At 43.6% G+C, this 17,679-nt stretch overlaps 1 protein-coding gene across 2 annotated transcripts in view; it reads left to right on the top strand.

Moving 5' to 3' along the window:
- Positions 1-5,026: 5,026 nt before the first annotated feature.
- hdac11 (histone deacetylase 11) overlaps positions 5,027-17,679 on the top strand; it is a 60,810-nt gene continuing 48,157 nt past the window's right edge. The window contains exons 1-3 of one of the 2 annotated variants that reach the window (XM_083770667.1): positions 5,027-5,099; positions 5,784-5,920; positions 7,766-7,866. In XM_083770667.1, coding sequence (XP_083626793.1) covers positions 5,065-5,099; positions 5,784-5,920; positions 7,766-7,866 — 273 coding nt within the window. In that variant the 5' untranslated portion in view covers positions 5,027-5,064. Of the gene's footprint in view, positions 5,100-5,780; positions 5,921-7,765; positions 7,867-17,679 lie in introns of both variants that reach the window. The other variant, XM_083770666.1, reaches the window with a different exon arrangement.

Here is a 17,679-nt window from a genome sequence, read left to right as displayed (position 1 = left end):
TGGCATATATTTTCTACTGGGGGTCCTCGGGCTAATGAGTGTCAATTTGGGGGTCGTTGACATGAAAAGGTGTGGAACCACTACATCAGTAGCCTCAGAAACCCAGACATTTTTATTTCCAGGGAGAAAAGTCCACTTCAATTCGGCATAGAGTAGCGCAAACATTGCTCACTCTCTGTTGATTTCTGATCGTCTGCACCTTTGTTAAATTGACACACACAGTCGCACACATTTACACACACACGCTCCTCTCTATCTCTGTTGCTCTAATTAATTAGTCTCATGTCGCGCAGCTGCGCATAGTTTCTCCCGGCGGATCCTGCCGGAAGCTGCCTATGCCATAAAAAGCATAGGTGAGTTCCAGGCTACTACATCAGTGGTTCCAAACATTTTTCAAGCCAAGGCCAAATGGAAGTAGAATACAAACTCCTTCCATTTGGCCTTGGCTTGCGGGCACAACTATTCCTTTGTTCCTGATTCCGTTTGCACACTGAATGCTGCTGTGGGAAGGTGAAGGAGACGAGTTAACCTATAGGCCTCATATGAGCACTTTATTGGTCTTGCGCCTATATGCACTTTCTATGCAGGTCAACATGCACTTTATTGCATACTGTAGCACTTTTAACGCTTTGCACTTCGTGGTCAACATGCACTTTATTGGGTCCGCGTCAATATGCCGACGGTCCATTGGTCCGATCAACAACCTACCTCAAACCCTCACCCTAACCCTAACCTCCCCCGGGGCAGACACCTAAACCTAAACCCACCCTCTCCCGACCCCCAGCGCACCTCGGACCAATGCTCCTTCGGAGCAATGGTCCGTCGGATCATAGGGTGCTTCCCCACTTTATTGTACTTTCTTGCATGGTATCTGCTATGCGTATAGCCTACTGTATTATGTTATATTGTATTGTTCTGATGGACTGATGTACTATGTGTACTGTGTTATGTTATATTGTATTGTTCTGATGTACTATGTGTACTGTGTTATGTTGTATTGTTCTGATGTACTGATGTCTATGTGTACTGTATTATGTGGTATTGTATTGTTCTGATTGTTCTATGCCGCTGCAACTGAAGTTGCCCTTCGGGGACACTAAATAAACTTGAACCTTGATCTTTGAATAAAAAAAGGTTGAGCACTATTTGTTTTACGACAACATATAGTAGGCTCCACATTTGCACGAGACAGACAGACATACAGACTGACAGACAGAAAGAGAAGTCACAGTGTAGTTATGATAAGAGACAGGCGTTGTCACCAAACGTTGGCATTTGTCCCTTATTTTTAACTCCATTATTAGTCCCTGTCCCCTCCATACTGTCCCCTCCCCTCCTATAATCCTGTCTCCTACTGTAGGTCCTGTCTGTCCTGTTGATTGGAAAATCACCAACAAGTACAACCAACTCAAAATAAAGTCTAAACATAAAATTAACTAAAATCATATAATGTTTACAACAATGCCAGTCTGTCAGTCACTGCACAGCCAGTCTGTCAATCACTGCGCAGCCAGTCTGTCAATCACTGCGCAGCCAGTCTGTCAGTCGCTGCACAGCCAGTCTGTCAGTCGCTGCGCAGCCAGTCTGTCAGTCGCTGCGCAGCCAGTCTGTCAGTCGCTGCGCAGCCAGTCTGTCAGTCGCTGCGCAGCCAGTCTGTCAGTCGCTGCACAGCCAGTCTGTCAGTCACTGCGCAGCCAGTCTGTCAGTCGCTGCGCAGCCAGTCTGTCAGTCGCTGCGCAGCCAGTCTGTCAGTCGCTGCGCAGCCAGTCTGTCAGTCGCTGCACAGCCAGTCTGTCAGTCGCTGCGCAGCCAGTCTGTCAGTCGCTGCGCAGCCAGTCTGTCAGTCGCTGCGCAGCCAGTCTGTCAGTCGCTGCGCAGCCAGTCTGTCAGTCGCTGCACAGCCAGTCTGTCAGTCGCTGCACAGCCAGTCTGTCAGTCGCTGCACAGCCAGTCTGTCAGTCGCTGTGCAGCCAGTCTGTCAGTCGCTGCGCAGCCAGTCTGTCAGTCGCTGCGCAGCCAGTCTGTCAGTCACTGCGCAGCCAGTCTGTGAGTCACTGCGCAGCCAGTCTGTGAGTCACTGCGCAGCCAGTCTGTGAGTCGCTGCACAGCCAGTCTGTCAGTCGCTGCACAGCCAGTCTGTCAGTCACTGCGCAGCCAGTCTGTCAGTCACTGCGCAGCCAGTCTGTGAGTCACTGCGCAGCCAGCAAACTGCTGTGTGGTGGAAAGCCTAGTGAGGCGAGGTTAATGTGCTGCCAGTACTACTACGCTCTCTACGTAGCTTACGCACGTTGCGCAGCGCAGGAGCACACAGACAGACAGTACAGTTAGTGTGTAGTCGGTGGAAATGTTGCTGCTGCGTTTACTTTGATCTCGTTGTTGTTGTAGTTACACAGAAAGAATCCCGTTTGGACAGGGAACAAGATCCTGCAGACCTGCACTGAACCCCTCCCTCCAGCGATCTGTTGGCGTTTCTGATCTGTGCGTCTCTCTCTCTGTGTGTGGTTATTTCTAAGCAGGTGAGTTTTCCTTGCAGCCTCACAAATTACTGTTGTTGTAAACCACGTCGATATGAGGAAGATCGAGATGCAACGTCAACAATGTTTAAATGCGTATGAAATGAACGCACGTTAAAGGATGATGTGTGTTGTTTGTTGTGTAGAAGAGTATTAGAGTAATCATGTTCTTCCTTGTGTTGCGTCTTTAGCTCTGTTTATGTGCTGCTGCTGCGCTATGCGCATGCGTCACTGGCACTGCTATGGACCAGAGACTAGTGACAGCCCACTGTTTCTCAAAAGTGGGCCGGGACCTTAGACTTTTAGAGTATATATTAATATAGTATATAATAAAAAAAAGAATTATATATATATATATATATATATATATATATATATATATAAAAATACGAATATATCAATAATACATATTAATATATATATAATACTCTTAAGGTCGGGACCCATTTTTGGGTTGTGGGCTCATTTGCATGACCCAAAGTTTGAGTCACACAATTGGCAGGTGGTGTGATTAATTACCCAGCACCTATCGCAAAGCACCTGCCAATTGTGTGACCCAAACTTTTGTGTTTCCCTGGTCAATTGGTGATGACGTCTGCGGTAAACAGGACGTATTTGTAAAATCAGTTCATCGATTTTTTCCGGCCCCCCTTACCTCGCCCGGAGAGAAAGATGTCCGTGTGCATCTCTTGAAAAAGTGGAGATAATTGACTAAATACACGTTTTGTGCCAGAACTTTCACATGGATATAAAACTAGAGAACCATTTTTCACTCCACGTCTTTGGAATGTTTTAATGGGTGAGTACAAACGGAGCATTTATCACATTTAGGCCGTGCATGTTAAAGTCCGACCAGAAAGTCATGAACCATGGCTAGCCCTCCAAGCAGAACCCAATGGTACTGAAGTTTCTGACATTTTGTTCGACCCAGTCCATGGGGTCCTGTTGCACTACTACCATGCACCCATTTTAAAACATAAACAACATGTTTCGCGGCTCCCCGCGCTCTATGACGATATTATTCAGTGTGAGGCTTTCTGAATATGTGAAGTATAAGTATCCATACATGCCGCTGCGAATATCTCCTGTGGCGCGGAATCCGTTAAGTATTTTTAATCTATGTTTGCCCGATTTGGAAGCTTGGATTAATCTCTTCCTTCCTTGTTTATTGACACCTCATTGCACCGCCTATCTGGCTAGCTAGTGGCGCTATAGCTATGACAGAGCAGATCAGAGGCAGGGACGTAGCCGCACAAGCCAACCGCACACCGGGAGGCGGTACAATAAACGGTAAACAAACAAGAAGAAATAAAGCGACCAAATCGGTCAAACAAAGATTAAAAATACTTAGCGGCTTCCGCGCCACAGGAGATATTCGCAGCGGGATGTATAGCTACTTAAAGTTCCCGAATTCAGAATAACTCAAGTAAAATAATGCCGTCACTTGGCGCAGATCGTATTTTAGAGAGAATTTCTACATCCGCGTCCAGGGATTTCCATACGAAAATACAGTAGTGAGCAGGGACCCAACATAAAACTCATCAAAATTTCAGAAAAGCTTTATGTAGGGTCCCGAAAGGGGCTAGAACCATGGCTAGCTCTAGCCGCAATTTGCAACTCTAGAGTTGCAAATTAAATTAGCCTATAGGCTAATTCCCCCCCCCCCCCATTATTATTGTTGATATAGTATTCAGTGTTTGTTCTGTAACAGGAGTTTCCAGCTCTTTAATAAACAGAAAATTCATTTTCAGGTTGGGATACAATTTTTACACAATCCGTAGAGACTAGAGAGAGAACTCAGGATACAGCATAGGCTACAGGATAAACATGTGACATTGAAATTTACAATTTACAATTTACAATTTAGGCATTTAGCAGACGCTCTTAATCCAGAGCGACTTACATTTGAGCAAAAACAAAAGCATGGGAATACATCACATAAAAGTATTTATCATGAAACATGCGTAAGCTAAGAAAGTAACAGTGGAATATCTATATAGTGAAACTATACATACACTTATACATATAAACTATACATCTTTACTACTATGCTATACATGTGTACTATGGCGTGCTATGACTACATACAATACAATTACAGTGATGACACAAATAAATGAGCAGACACAATTGGAACTGGAACAAATTCAATATATTTATATAACGCTCAACGCAGGCCTGGCCAGGGAATAACAAAAAGCTGAGATTATAACACAACATTGAAAATTAGACATTCATAAGTCCCCTGGACATGGCTTTTAACAGAAGGTATTTTTTGCCACAAGGGCTCCACATTTGTGGAATAATAAACAATTCCTTTAGAAGTTCGACACGGCTATAGCCTGGCTCCAGCCCTTGAATCACTAGCTACGCTATGCCCAATAAAAACTATGTTCTGGGCGATTCAGGTCTGGTGGTGAGTGAGTGGTGACTCCATATCATGTAAACATTGTGCGATGTGTTTCATGTGCACATGTATATAGATAGTATTTGACAGTTCTATGCTTGTTTTTCATGTGCAGATGAGAACAAGAAATGCCTGCTGGGGAAAATGTCTCACAAAGAAGATAGTGAACAGAAAAAAAGGTAAGTGCACAAACAATGCATTATTTAGACTTTACACTTTATTGTCTCACAAGGACACATTCCTCTCCAGTTATCAGCGCATACTGTATAAGAGTGATTCTCAAACTGGGGTCCTTGGGGGGGGTCCTGCAAAAGTAGTTAATCACAGCAAAAGTAGCATCGCAATCATTTTAACCACTTTATATGTTGGCCATTCGAAAATAGCAGATGTACAAGCTCACAGTGTCACTGCGTTGCAAGCTTGCCCCCCTTTTTTTGCTTCTTGTGCCAGGGACCACCTCTTCTGGGGGTAACCCCTGGCACAAACCACTTTCCTTTATCAATGTGGGGGTCCTTGGCACAAAAACGTTTAAGAACCACGTGCTGTACAACGCAACAGCAAAACAGAAATGGACCGTCCGTCCGTCCGTCCGTCCGTCCATCCGTCCGTCCGTCTGTCTGTCTATCTGTCTGTCTGTCTGTCAGCAGTGGTCTGTCTGTCTGTCTCTCAGCAGTGGTCTGTCTGTCTGTCTCTCAGCAGTGGTCTGTCTGTCTGTCTCTCAGCAGTGGTCTGTCTGTCTCTCAGCAGTGGTCTGTCTGTCTGTCTCTCAGCAGTGGTCTGTCTGTCTGTCTCTCAGCAGTGGTCTGTCTGTCTGTCTCTCAGCAGTGGTCTGTCTGTCTGTCTGTCTGTCTGTCTCTCAGCAGTGGTCTCTACGACAGCGTCCCTGCTACATGTCTTCCCATCGTCTACCACCCCAACTACAACATCACCTTCATGGGTCTGGAAAAGCTGCACGCCTTCGACGCCGGCAAGTGGGGGAAAGTCATCCGCTTTCTGAAAGGTACACAACGAGCTAGTATAAATAATAAGAAAAAAAAAATAAAAAAAAAAAAAAAAAAAACTTGCGCTAGGAAAAAATAAGAACAAAAAAGAAAAACTTGCGCTACGAAAAAATAGGAAAATTCTGTGGCATACAAATTATGGTGAAACAATATCTATTTACATAAGTATATTCATTATTCAATGTGAGTTACATTATCATTGACAAACAAATGACACACGGAGCAACTAAGGAAATAATCAAAAGCATACTAAAACTAACCTCTTGAGTTTTAGACACACTAACCTAACAACCGAAAATAAAGTGACAACAGTGCCCTACTATTGCCTACTCTACTCTAATCTAACAAAGTGTACAAAAACTCATCACGCACAGCAACTCTTGCTATACGGGTGGTTGCATTATAATATTACTCCGTGCATTCTCTCACTGCACGGAGGGCGCGCTGCCTCTAGCCTGCTCCACTCTGGAGTGACAGTTTGGACAGCGGCCCGGAGTGAAGACTTCAGAACGCCTTTATGCCGTCAGGTGGGCGCAGGTGTAGAAGCTGGTTGGAGGAGCGAGATGCGGAGCGGGCGACCAACAGCGGAGCGGCGGCAATGCTCCCCACCAATGGCTGCGCTGACGGACCTACAGGGATGGGTTAGGCAAAGGGAGGCGTGCACTGTGCGCACCACGCAGACAAAGACATATATATCTATATAGGCCTGCGGCTGTAACACTTGGTCACCATGTTGGCATGTGGTGGACATTTTTGTCAAAATTACATTTTGGACAATAATATCATCAGAAACACACACTAGTCACATTTTGACTCCTACAGTGTCATAGCAAAAGACAGCCTGGAGACTAAACATTCAATACACTCAATAATTGGCTCTTATGGTCAAAATGTATGGTTTGTAAAAAGAAAATCTAAAATGTTGCCACGGACAACACCAAGTCTGTGCCACGGACATGTTGATGACTCCTGGTCTCGACCAGGGACACCCGTGGCCCAGGGGCTCTTGCCTCTCAGGGGCCCTTCAGGGAAATTGGTAGTACCGCCCTGTCAGAACATGTGAGCGGAGCGGAGCGAGGGGATTTTGAAGTAAGCGCGGAGCGGGTTTTTAAATGGGTCAGATTGACTTCCGGAGCGAGAACTGTCCTCCGCTCCGAGCCGCTCCGAGCCGCTCAGTGCACACAGCACGGCACTGTGCAAGCTTGGCTAGCAGTTTACATCAATCATTGCCTCTCAAGCAGGCCCGGCACCACGGGGGGGTAAAGGGGATGTTTGCACCCTTAAATCAACCTCTTTACCTTTGTGCCCCCTCAAAAATCTCAATTGCCCTCTCAGTCATTTCATCCTGGCACCGGGCCTGCTCTCAGACTCAAGCCCAGCCCCATACGCGTAATCTGCTTCACGGACTGTCCATGAGAATACGTAGACATACAAATCACCAATGCACCGCTCATGGCGTGACGACAGTTTACATATCTGTTCTTTTGGATTTAGACACATGACGATGGGCTACAACAGAGCATGTGAGCGTGAGCGCGAGCGGAGCTCACTTGCTCTGCGCCCTGTACTAGGTTTGACGCCCCTGAAAAAGGCTCCTGGGGCCCTTCATTAGCCATTGACTTTGCTAAATTTAGGTCAAAAAGATGATAAAAACTCAGAAAATCACGAAAATGACGCGTGCTATTGGGGCCCTGCAAAGGTTGCGACCTATAGGTCGTGAGTCGCAAAATTATCTCGCCCTTCCTTGCCTTGCCGTGCCTTGCCGTGCCTTGCCGTGCCTTGCCTTGCCCATAGCAGAGAGCAGAGTAAGGAGTAATGGTGGCGTGTGTATGTTTCTCTGTCAGAGGAGCAGCTGGTCAGTGATGGGAACATCGTTGAGGCCCGTGAGGCTACGGAGGACGACCTACTGGTGGTCCACACCAAACGCTACCTACGCAGTCTGAAGGTACCTGTCTGTCGGTGTGTCTGTGTCTGTCTGTATGGTTTTTGTGCTTGGAAAAAAGATCTAATGGAAAGGTCTCATATTGACATTTAAGGTGTATTGATCCACACACACGGGCAGTATGCCTGTGGCTCCTGGTGAGACTGATTGTCATGGTGAGACTGATTGTCATGGTTAAGATCCAACAGGAAGCACGCACATCTCCAGAAACTCTACAGGTGCTTATATACTTACGTACAATGAAAAGGAAGGGATGGAGGAGGAAATTTAAATATTTATTGATTCAATAAATATATTTTCCTGGGAGCAGTGAAACAGTGTGCGGACATCCCTGAGACTATTGTCATGGCCAGTGTCTGTGCCAAGTTCAGTGAGGATCGGGCCTCACAAGTCCGTTATGTTATGTTTGTGACGTCCATTAAATAATTATGTAATATAGGATTATTACAATAATAATAATAATAATATTGTTTTATACTTTATGCTTTTATGCTTGAGGAGACTTTTACTCCAGGCTTTATACTTGTAACTGAGTATTCTTTACGTTGTGATGTTGCTGCTTTTGAAATGGAAGCCTGTCCAAATCAATCGGGCTGTGATGATGGCTCATATGCTAGTGCTTTACAATGAGCATGAGTCATCCTCCTGTGATGTCTCTCTCGCCCTGTCTCTCTCTCTCTCGCACACACGTACGCACACACAAACACACACGCACGCACACACACACACACACGCACATGCACACACACACGCACACGCACGCACACACACATACACAAGCCTGATCTCACCCAAACACAGTGAAATAGCACAGATTGGCAATTCCATACATACACGCGTAGAAAACCCCAAAATTGTATGTACGGAATTGCCAATCCGTGATATTTCACCATGTTTGGGTGAGTTCGGGTTTGACATTATTTACGATTCGGGTTTCAACTCGGGCGGGGCTGAGTCGGCTAAGTGAACTTCGCAACACACATGCACGCACGCATGCATGCACACACACACACACACACACACACACACACACACACACACACACACACACACACACGTTAGTCATTCTATGGTTGTCTGTATATGTTGAGTATGAACCAAGACAAATTGAACACACACACACACACACTGCCGCTGTGCAGTGGTGTTAATTAGGTAAAGTAATTAAGTAGCAAAACAAAAGCAACATTGTGGTAAATGGAGTGCAGGGTTAGGGTTAGGAAAGCAGACGTCCTTCAATCAGAGATATGAGGCAATCAACCTCTCTTCAACTGATGCCAGGTGGATAAATAAGTCATTGATGGTTTTGTTCTACAGCGACTTCATAGTTATTTCCTTTGCTGCCATTTGTCGGTATGGAAACCGTGGCATTATTGATTGATTGATTGAAATATGTATTAACAGTTTGCAGAATTACAGTACATTTCAAGCACAAACTCAATACAAAGACTGTCAACTGTGAGTGGACGACCCAATTAAGCATTACACTTGTTTACAAGAGGGTGCACCATGTTCAATTCATCAAAACATTTAGAGACGTACAAATAGACACTTATAGTCAAAGAACAGAACAGGAATTCATCTGTTCTCTCACTGATGTGCTATCAAAACCCAATAGCTTTTAGCTTGTTTACCAGTATGGAGTACGTGGTTCACGGTGTCGAAGACAAAAACAAAAAGCCCTGTTACTTGATAGGGGGCTGTGCCGTGTCGGTGCCGTGTCATTAGTCAGAAGGTTCATTGTTCCGAAATTACTATCCCTATCTCTAACCCTAACCTAAACGCAAGCACGGGAGCAAACCTAAACCTAACCGCAAGCACGGGAGCATGTTCGGACTAAAGGGACTTCGGATCTATGGGCAGTTCCCGTCTGAGTCATACTGTATTATTATGACAATCAAAATGGAAGAGAAAATCAAGCACTCTCAGCCTGTATTATATTCAGCTTGCAGTGAACGGCTCACGAAGATTCAAAGTCAGGAAAGGTATAATATCCAGCAATCCGAGGTCCTTCGGATAAACAAAGCAAATCGACACAGACGCGTTTCGGCGTCAAGCCTTCTTCATACATGCCCTCCCTTGGCTCCTTCTAAACCGCTCTCAAAGGGCACCTACGGACGGCTGCAATTCGAAACTGGCCCCCGTAAAATCTGAATCCCCCCCCATCGCCCACCCCTTTTCCCCTCACTGTATATATTTATTTTCCCTTGTTACCTCCTCTATAGACGTATATTCGTACGTCTCTAAATGTTTTGATGAATTGAACATGGTGGACCTATATTGTAAACAAGTAATGCTTTATGGTGTCGTCCACTCACAGTTAACAGTTTTTGAGTGGTGCAACCACACTCCTACAACCAGCAATGTCCGTCCGTACCTATACCTAGAGAGAGAGAGAGAGAGAGAGAGAGAGAGGTGTGATTTTTTTGTATTGAGTTGTACTTGAAAAACTTGCAAACTGTTAATCAATCAATCAATCAATCCATACACGACGTCCTCCTATTTGGCTACCCCAGAATCCACCCTCACCATCCAGGCACAGCTATAGGCAGATGTAAAGACCTCGGCTCTAAATTTATAGGTGTGTGCAGTTCGACCCTGACTTTGTCCTTTGACGGGCAAATTGTACTTTCAGTCCGGCTTCGTCCAGTTGAGAAACATGTGGAGAATTAAACCATTCCTCACATTCACACAGACCTTGATCGTCACCTACATCGTCACGCCTACACAACCATAACACCCTGTACTCTCTGGGCAATTTAATACAATGTGGAGTGCATGATGATGGGTCTCTCTCTTTCTCTCTCTCGTCCTTGGCCTGAAACACTTTGGAGACCCCTGCATTATTTGTTTATTTATTGATTAGATGGTGTCTTTTTGGACCTATTCCTTCAGCGCTGTTCAGAGGGTCTGCTTGCCTTTTATAGTTAACCCATTTACGTTTTACCCGATTTACCCATTTTCTAAATCATGACAATTTTGTGAAAAACCTCCTGTTTTAGTGATTCTCAATATTTCATGTCAAGGACCCCAAACATTATATGTAATTGAAAATGAAAATGTGTTGTTCCAGGGACCCCTCCAGAAGCAAATATTTGAGTTAAAAACGTTCACTCTTATATATTCAAAGATTTGCACCACATTTTCACGAATTAAAAAAATAGCAGACATACAAGCTCGTAGCGCGCTAAGAGCTTGTAGATCTGCTATTTGTCAATGGCTAAAGTATAACATAATGCTTACAACACCAAAAGCACCAAATTCCTCCCCGTTACATTCTGTGATCCATTTTTTTTCTAATTGCCTTGGTTTCCACAACCCAAGCGGTCAGACCACTTGAGTGCTCAGACAGATGGGTGGGCCGTGTGCTTTTTCAGAACATGTTCACAACACAATTTAACTACAAACCCGTAACTGGCAACCTTGCGGTTGCCAGTTCGATCCCGGGCTCCCCCAGAGTTAGAGTCTAAGTAAAACCTCTGGGTTTCCGAGGTTTTGCAAGATTAGAACGATAGCGCTCCAGATTTTATGAAAATGCTTCAATCTGGTGCACTTTGAGATAAAAAATTATAATGATATTATAATCTTTACTGTGCTATTATTGCCATTTGCCAACATCAGCAGTAGGCTACAAAACAAAACATTGGATAGGGATTTTTGCTATTTTTAAATTGGAATCCTGAATTATTTTCACCTATTTTTGATTATTTTTAATTTACAAATACATTAACTTCATGATTATGAACTGAGATGCAAATATTGGACATAAAAAAAGACTAGTATTAGTCATTAAGCTCACATAAAAACACATTAGACTGAAGTAATTAAAGCGGGGTCATGTTCGCATGTTTGGAATTGCAATTGGAACAGCTGAAATACCACATTAAGTGCGTCTGTGCATCAATAGCAGCCCTCCCCCCCAATAGCAGACAATAATGTCAGACACATACATTCAGTTGATCCGAATTAACATGTGTTAAATTTAAATCCCTGTGCCTCAGGAATGTCATACTTCCTGTTCTTTCCAGATGGGAGATGGCCATGACGCATGTTAGATGTTCCTTACATGCCTGTACAATACTTTCTTTTTGTTTGTAGCAGCATGTTTTGAGTTGTTATAACCAGTGCTGCTAGTGAATATCACTAGCAGCTTTTTTTGAGGGGTCAAGGAGGTCGGGTTGAGGGGTCAAGTACCCCCTTTGACCCGTCGTGGCGCCGGGCCTGATAATGCTTAACACCAAAGTTACTCTCTATACTGCTGCATGTACAGAAAGATATTTCACCAGGACATGTTAAACTACATTAAACAAAACAATACCCTTGTGCCGAGCAGATACAGTGTGTGGGTGTACCTTATTGCTTTCATTGATGTCCTACGCACCAGATGGCCTACGCACCTGTGTGAAAGTTTTCTCCTACAATCTTCTAATCTACAACATACTATAAAAAAGGTCTAGAGAGGTTCAATGAGTGCATTTAACATTTGCTTAATGTTTGATATAAAACTCATTGAATTGCCTTGTTGTTGGGAGCAGTGATTGGCCAGTTTTGTTTCCCGCCCCCTCACTCTGATTGGATGAACAGGGCCCTCTGTTAGTATTTAATAAGAGCTTGGTCTGATTTGTGTCACTTTAATCTCTGCTAGTTGTTAAGAGCTGAACTTCTCCTTATACACTAGCTGAAGCATTTAGTTTTTGTTTTGGTTCTACTTTTAACTTTAGATTTTCGCTCTTTAAAAATAGATCTAGTATCAGTTTGTTTGGGCAGGTTTTGAGTCTACTACAAACATTGAAGTCCCTGGTCAACCAGAGACTATCTGCTGCTGCTGAAGAGATATTTGGGGTCGTTGGAAGAATTCTAACAGAGTACGAGGATGAAGCTTTCTACATCAAGCAAGAAACTGACCGCCAACGCAGACTACTGGATATGGTTTTACAACCATTCGTCAAACTACACAGATCCGGTTGGTAAAACCTTTACTATGTTTAATCTAACCGAAAATTTGCATCGATCCATTCATGTTGGGTTAAACTTGCATTCAAAAACATTCTCTGTGGATATATCTGATAGCAATAGGTTGTAGCTAATGATAAATTATATTTGAGGAACAAGGTGTTGCTTTAGAAATGATTAAATTAAGCGTTATTGAGGTAAGAAACAATCATTTTGTGACACTTCACACTGGAATCAAAACAACATTAGGACAGATACGGAACTAACAGCAGAAGTTTCATGTAATAATGTGTTTCTATTCTGTATATTCTGTCTAGACTCCATACACCTCCTGGTGTGTAAAGAGGAGGTATTTACTGAGCAGCAGCAGGAGAGAACCTCCAGTCTGGTCAAAGAGGAACCAGAGTCTCGACAGATTGAAGAGGAGCAAGAGGAGAGGATCTCCAGTCTGGTCAAAGAGGAACCAGAGTCTCCACAGATGAAAGAGGAACACGATGAATTACTTCAAAGATCAGAGGAAGATGGTGGATCAACAGAGACATTACTGTCAGTGAAACATGAAGATGATGAAAACATACCAGCAGAACCTGTAGCCAGCACCTTATCTAAACACATGGAAACACAAGCTGGTGTAGAGGACTGTGGAACATCACAACCAACTAGTGATGATCAGCTCTTGTCTTCACACTGTTCTGAATCTGACATCACTGAAGACAGTGATGAGTGGGATGAAACCAGGCATGACCAGTCAGGTTTTTCTCTTAACTTTGTTTATTGGTTTTTTCACAGAAGCATTATTGAGATACAGAGTTTGAGACCAGTCAGGTTTAAACCGGATGAAATCACACAATACACAACACATGGGAGGAAATAGTTTGTCTTTGAGCAACACGCTGCTCCATGACCTCAAATCACCAAAACAAAGTCACTCCACAAGGAGTCACACAGGTACGGAATATTTTAGTTGCGCAGATTGTGGCAAAATGTTTAATCGTAAGGACAATCTGAAGACACACACAATGATTCATACAGGGGAAAAACCATTTACGTGTACAGTTTGTGAAAAAAGCTTTAGTTTGAATCGCAATCTAAAAATACAAATGTTTACTCACACAGGGGAAATGCCCTTTACGTGTACAGTTTGTGGCAAGGGCTGTAGTCGTAATGGCCACTTAGAAACACACATGATGACTCATACAGGGGAAAAACCCTTTATGTGTACAGTTTGTGGCAAGGGCTGTAATTTAAAGAATAATCTAAAAAGACACATGATGACTCATACAGGGGAAAAGCCCTTTACGTGTACCGTTTGTGGCAAGGGCTGTATTCATAATGGCCACTTAAAAATACACATGATGACTCATACAGGGGAAAAAACATTTACGTGTACAGTTTGTGAAAAAGGCTTTAGTCAAACGTGTGCTCTAACAAGACACATGATGACTCATACAGGGGAAAAGCCCTTTACATGTACAGTTTGTGGCAAGGGCTTAGTTCGGAAGGCAGATCTAAAAATACACATGATGACTCATACAGGGGAAAAACCCTTTACGTGTACAGTTTGTGGCAAGGGCTGTAATTTAAAGACTGATCTAAAAAGACACATGATGACTCATACAGGGGAAAAGCCCTTTACGTGTACCGTTTGTGGCAAGGGCTGTTCTCATAATGGCCACTTAAAAATACACATGATGACTCATACAGGGGAAAAACCATTTACGTGTACAGTTTGTGAAAAAAGCTTTAGTTTGAATTGCAATCTAAAAAAACACATGAAGACCTGTCATAAAGAGGAAAAAGCTGTTAAATGATTAAGTGTTTTTTCATCATCATAGTGTATTCCATTGACTTAGTTTAATTATATGTTTAGATTATCTTTATTATGTTGTCTTCATAAAATTGTAACAGAAAATATTTACTGTAAAAACACAGTCCGTATTTTCTTCTTTTTCAAATAAAGGGTTGACAGCTACACATCCTTTGTTTGTTCATTACAGAAAGCTCAACACAACACATGTGCTTCACCTCCTTTAAATATGGACATCTTCTACTGTGAACAATACAGTGACACAAACTTCTTCATTTTACATCCTGCATGCCAAACTATTACTAGAGCATGATAGGAGTATTGATTAAATTAAACAGTCTACACATATTTTACTTGAACTTTCTACTGGACATGACAGGAGTAAAGTAATAATGTTACAGTGTACATACTGTCCATTGTACTTAACCTGTAACTACATGTAGATATAGCGTATAATAAGAAATGCTCCATGTTCTAACAATTGTGTATAAGGATGGTGACACATCCCTTAGTCATACTGTGATGATGGTAAAACTATGACAAAACTAGAACTGCACTCTGTCGAGTGCATACTTGCTTGTTGCACACTAGTAGGCCATAAATGGCCAACTAGTGCGCAAGCAGAGCGAGCAAGTACTTTCGACCGCTGTAGGTGTAACTATTTGTTACCTTTATGCATATAAACACCTAGTATTATTAAGTATGGTTCAAGTTTCTATCTATATAAGAAATACAGTTTTATCGATGTAGATATATTCTGGATCCCTTTTTAGTTTTTTAAAGAAAAATAAATCATTGATGAAAAAAAAAAGGTATATAAATTGAATTAAAATATGTTATACAGTATAATTATTCTGTAAACGGTGGAATCTCAATATCTCTGTGAAGGAACGTTTGAAATGTCTAATTATTAGGTGTAACTATTTGCTACCTATCTACTTTATGCATGTAAACACCTAGAATTATGAAGTATGGTTCAAGTTTCTATCTTTATTTTCAAAGAAAAATAAATCATTGATATGTGATGAAAAAAAAGTATATAAACTGAATTAAAATATATTATACAGTATAATTAATAATAATAATAATAATAATAATAGCTCAGATTTATATAGCGCTTTTCTAAATACCCAAAGCGTTTTACATGAGAACACCAGGAACAGACTTTATTAAGAAAAAAGATCAAAGCTAAAACATAACAGATACAGGGTTAAAAAGATAAAAAGATAAACAAGGCCTCAACTGGGGAAGGCTATTCTGAAGAGGTGGGTTTTAAGTGAGGTTTTGAAAGAGAGGAGAGAGGGAGCAGCTCTGAGATGGTTGGGGAGTTCATTCCAGAGTTTGGGGGCCGAAACATAAAAGGCCCTGTCCCCCCAGGTACGGTACTTGGCCTTGCGGACCTTCAGGAGGTTAGCTTCACTGGACCTGAGGGAGCGGGGGGGGGGGGACATTATGGTTCAAGAAGATCTGAGAGGTAGGGGGGAGCCAGGTTATTGAGAGCTTTGTAGGTGGTGAGCAGGATTTTGTAGTGAATTCTTTGTTTGACGGGAAGCCAGTGTAGGTCGTGGAGGACTGATGTGATGTGGTCTCTGGAGCGTGTACTGGTGAGCAAGCGGGCAGCGGAGTTTTGAACGTGTTGTAGTTTGTTGAGGACTTTGGAGGTGGTGCCATTGAGTATGCTGTTGCAGTAGTCAATCCGGGATGTGATGAATGCGTGGATGATGGTTTCGGCGGCAGTGAAAGACGGAGAGGGCCAGAGGCGGGCGATATTCCTGAGGTGGAAGAAGGCGGTTCTGGTGATCTGGTTTATGTGGGGGAGGAATGAGAGGGTGGAGTCAAATATGACACCAAGGTTACGGATGTGGGGGGAGGTAGTAACAGTGGAGCCATCGATATTGAGGGTGAAGTTCTGGGTGGAGCTAGTGAGAGAGTTAGGGCCAATGAGAAGGATTTCTGATTTGTTGCAGTTTAGTTTTAAAAAGTTATTTTGACATCTGTGAGGCAGGTGGTGAGGGTGGAGTGGGTGGCAGCAGTGATGGTCTTGGTGGAGAGGTAGAGTTGTGTGTTGTCGGCATAGCAGTGGAACTGGAGGTTGTGGTGACGGAGGATTTGCCCAAGAGGTAGGATGTAGAATCTACATCCTACCTACGTCCTCTCCTCTTCATCATCTACATTGTAGATGATGAAGTGCTCTTTCTAAGATTTTGGAGATGAAGGGGAGGTTGGAGATGGGGCGGTAGTTGTTGGGGGTGTCAGGGTCTAGTCCGGGTTTTTTGAGAATGGGGGTGACAGCGGCCAGTTTAAGGGCAGGTGGGATGAAACCAGAGGACAGGGAGGTGTTGATGATTTTGGTGATGGTTGGGGAGAGAGCTGGGAGGCAGGCCATAACTAGGAAGGAGGGCATGGGATCCAGGATGCAAGTGGATGCCTTCATGCCGGAGGTTATGGCGGAAAGGTCAGATGTGGTGATCTCGGTGAAGGTAGTGAGTGGTTTAGGTTCAGGATCCGGGGGAGTGGTGGAGGAGGGGATGGCCAGTTCAGAGTGAATGTTGTCTATTTTAGTTTGAAAAAATGTGAGAAACATTTACTGGTTGTGAAGGAGGAGGTGGTGGTGTCCATGGGTTTGAGGAGGTTGCTGACGGTGGAGAAGAGCGTTTTGGGGTTATTGCTGCCAGATTGGATAATTGAGGAGTAGTGGGAGGTGCGCGCACTGTTGAGGGCTTCCTTATATTGCTGCTGGTGTGAGTTGTAGGCCTCAGAGTGAACAGTTAGACCGGTTTTGTTGGCTAGCCGTTCAAGCTTGCGGCCCTCAGCCTTAAGGTGGCGGAGGTGGTCTGTGTACCAGGGGGCAGAGTGGGTGTAGCAGGAGCAAGCTGATTTAGGCAGGTGGAGAGGGCGTTGTTATAGTTATTGACTAGTTCAGTCGGGGAGGCATTCTGGGTGAGTGAGTGGTCGGAAATTGAGTCAGGAGGGAGGGAGGAGAGAGCGGGTGGCTGGATGGATTTGAGGTTGCGAAATGTGATGAGGCGTTTATGCTTGATGGCAGGGGTGGGGAT

This window comes from Protomyctophum parallelum (assembly GCF_964188405.1).
Source record: "Protomyctophum parallelum genome assembly, chromosome: 8".
Classification (NCBI taxonomy): Eukaryota; Metazoa; Chordata; class Actinopteri; order Myctophiformes; family Myctophidae; genus Protomyctophum; species Protomyctophum parallelum.
This window is presented reverse-complemented; position numbering and strand designations above follow the sequence as displayed.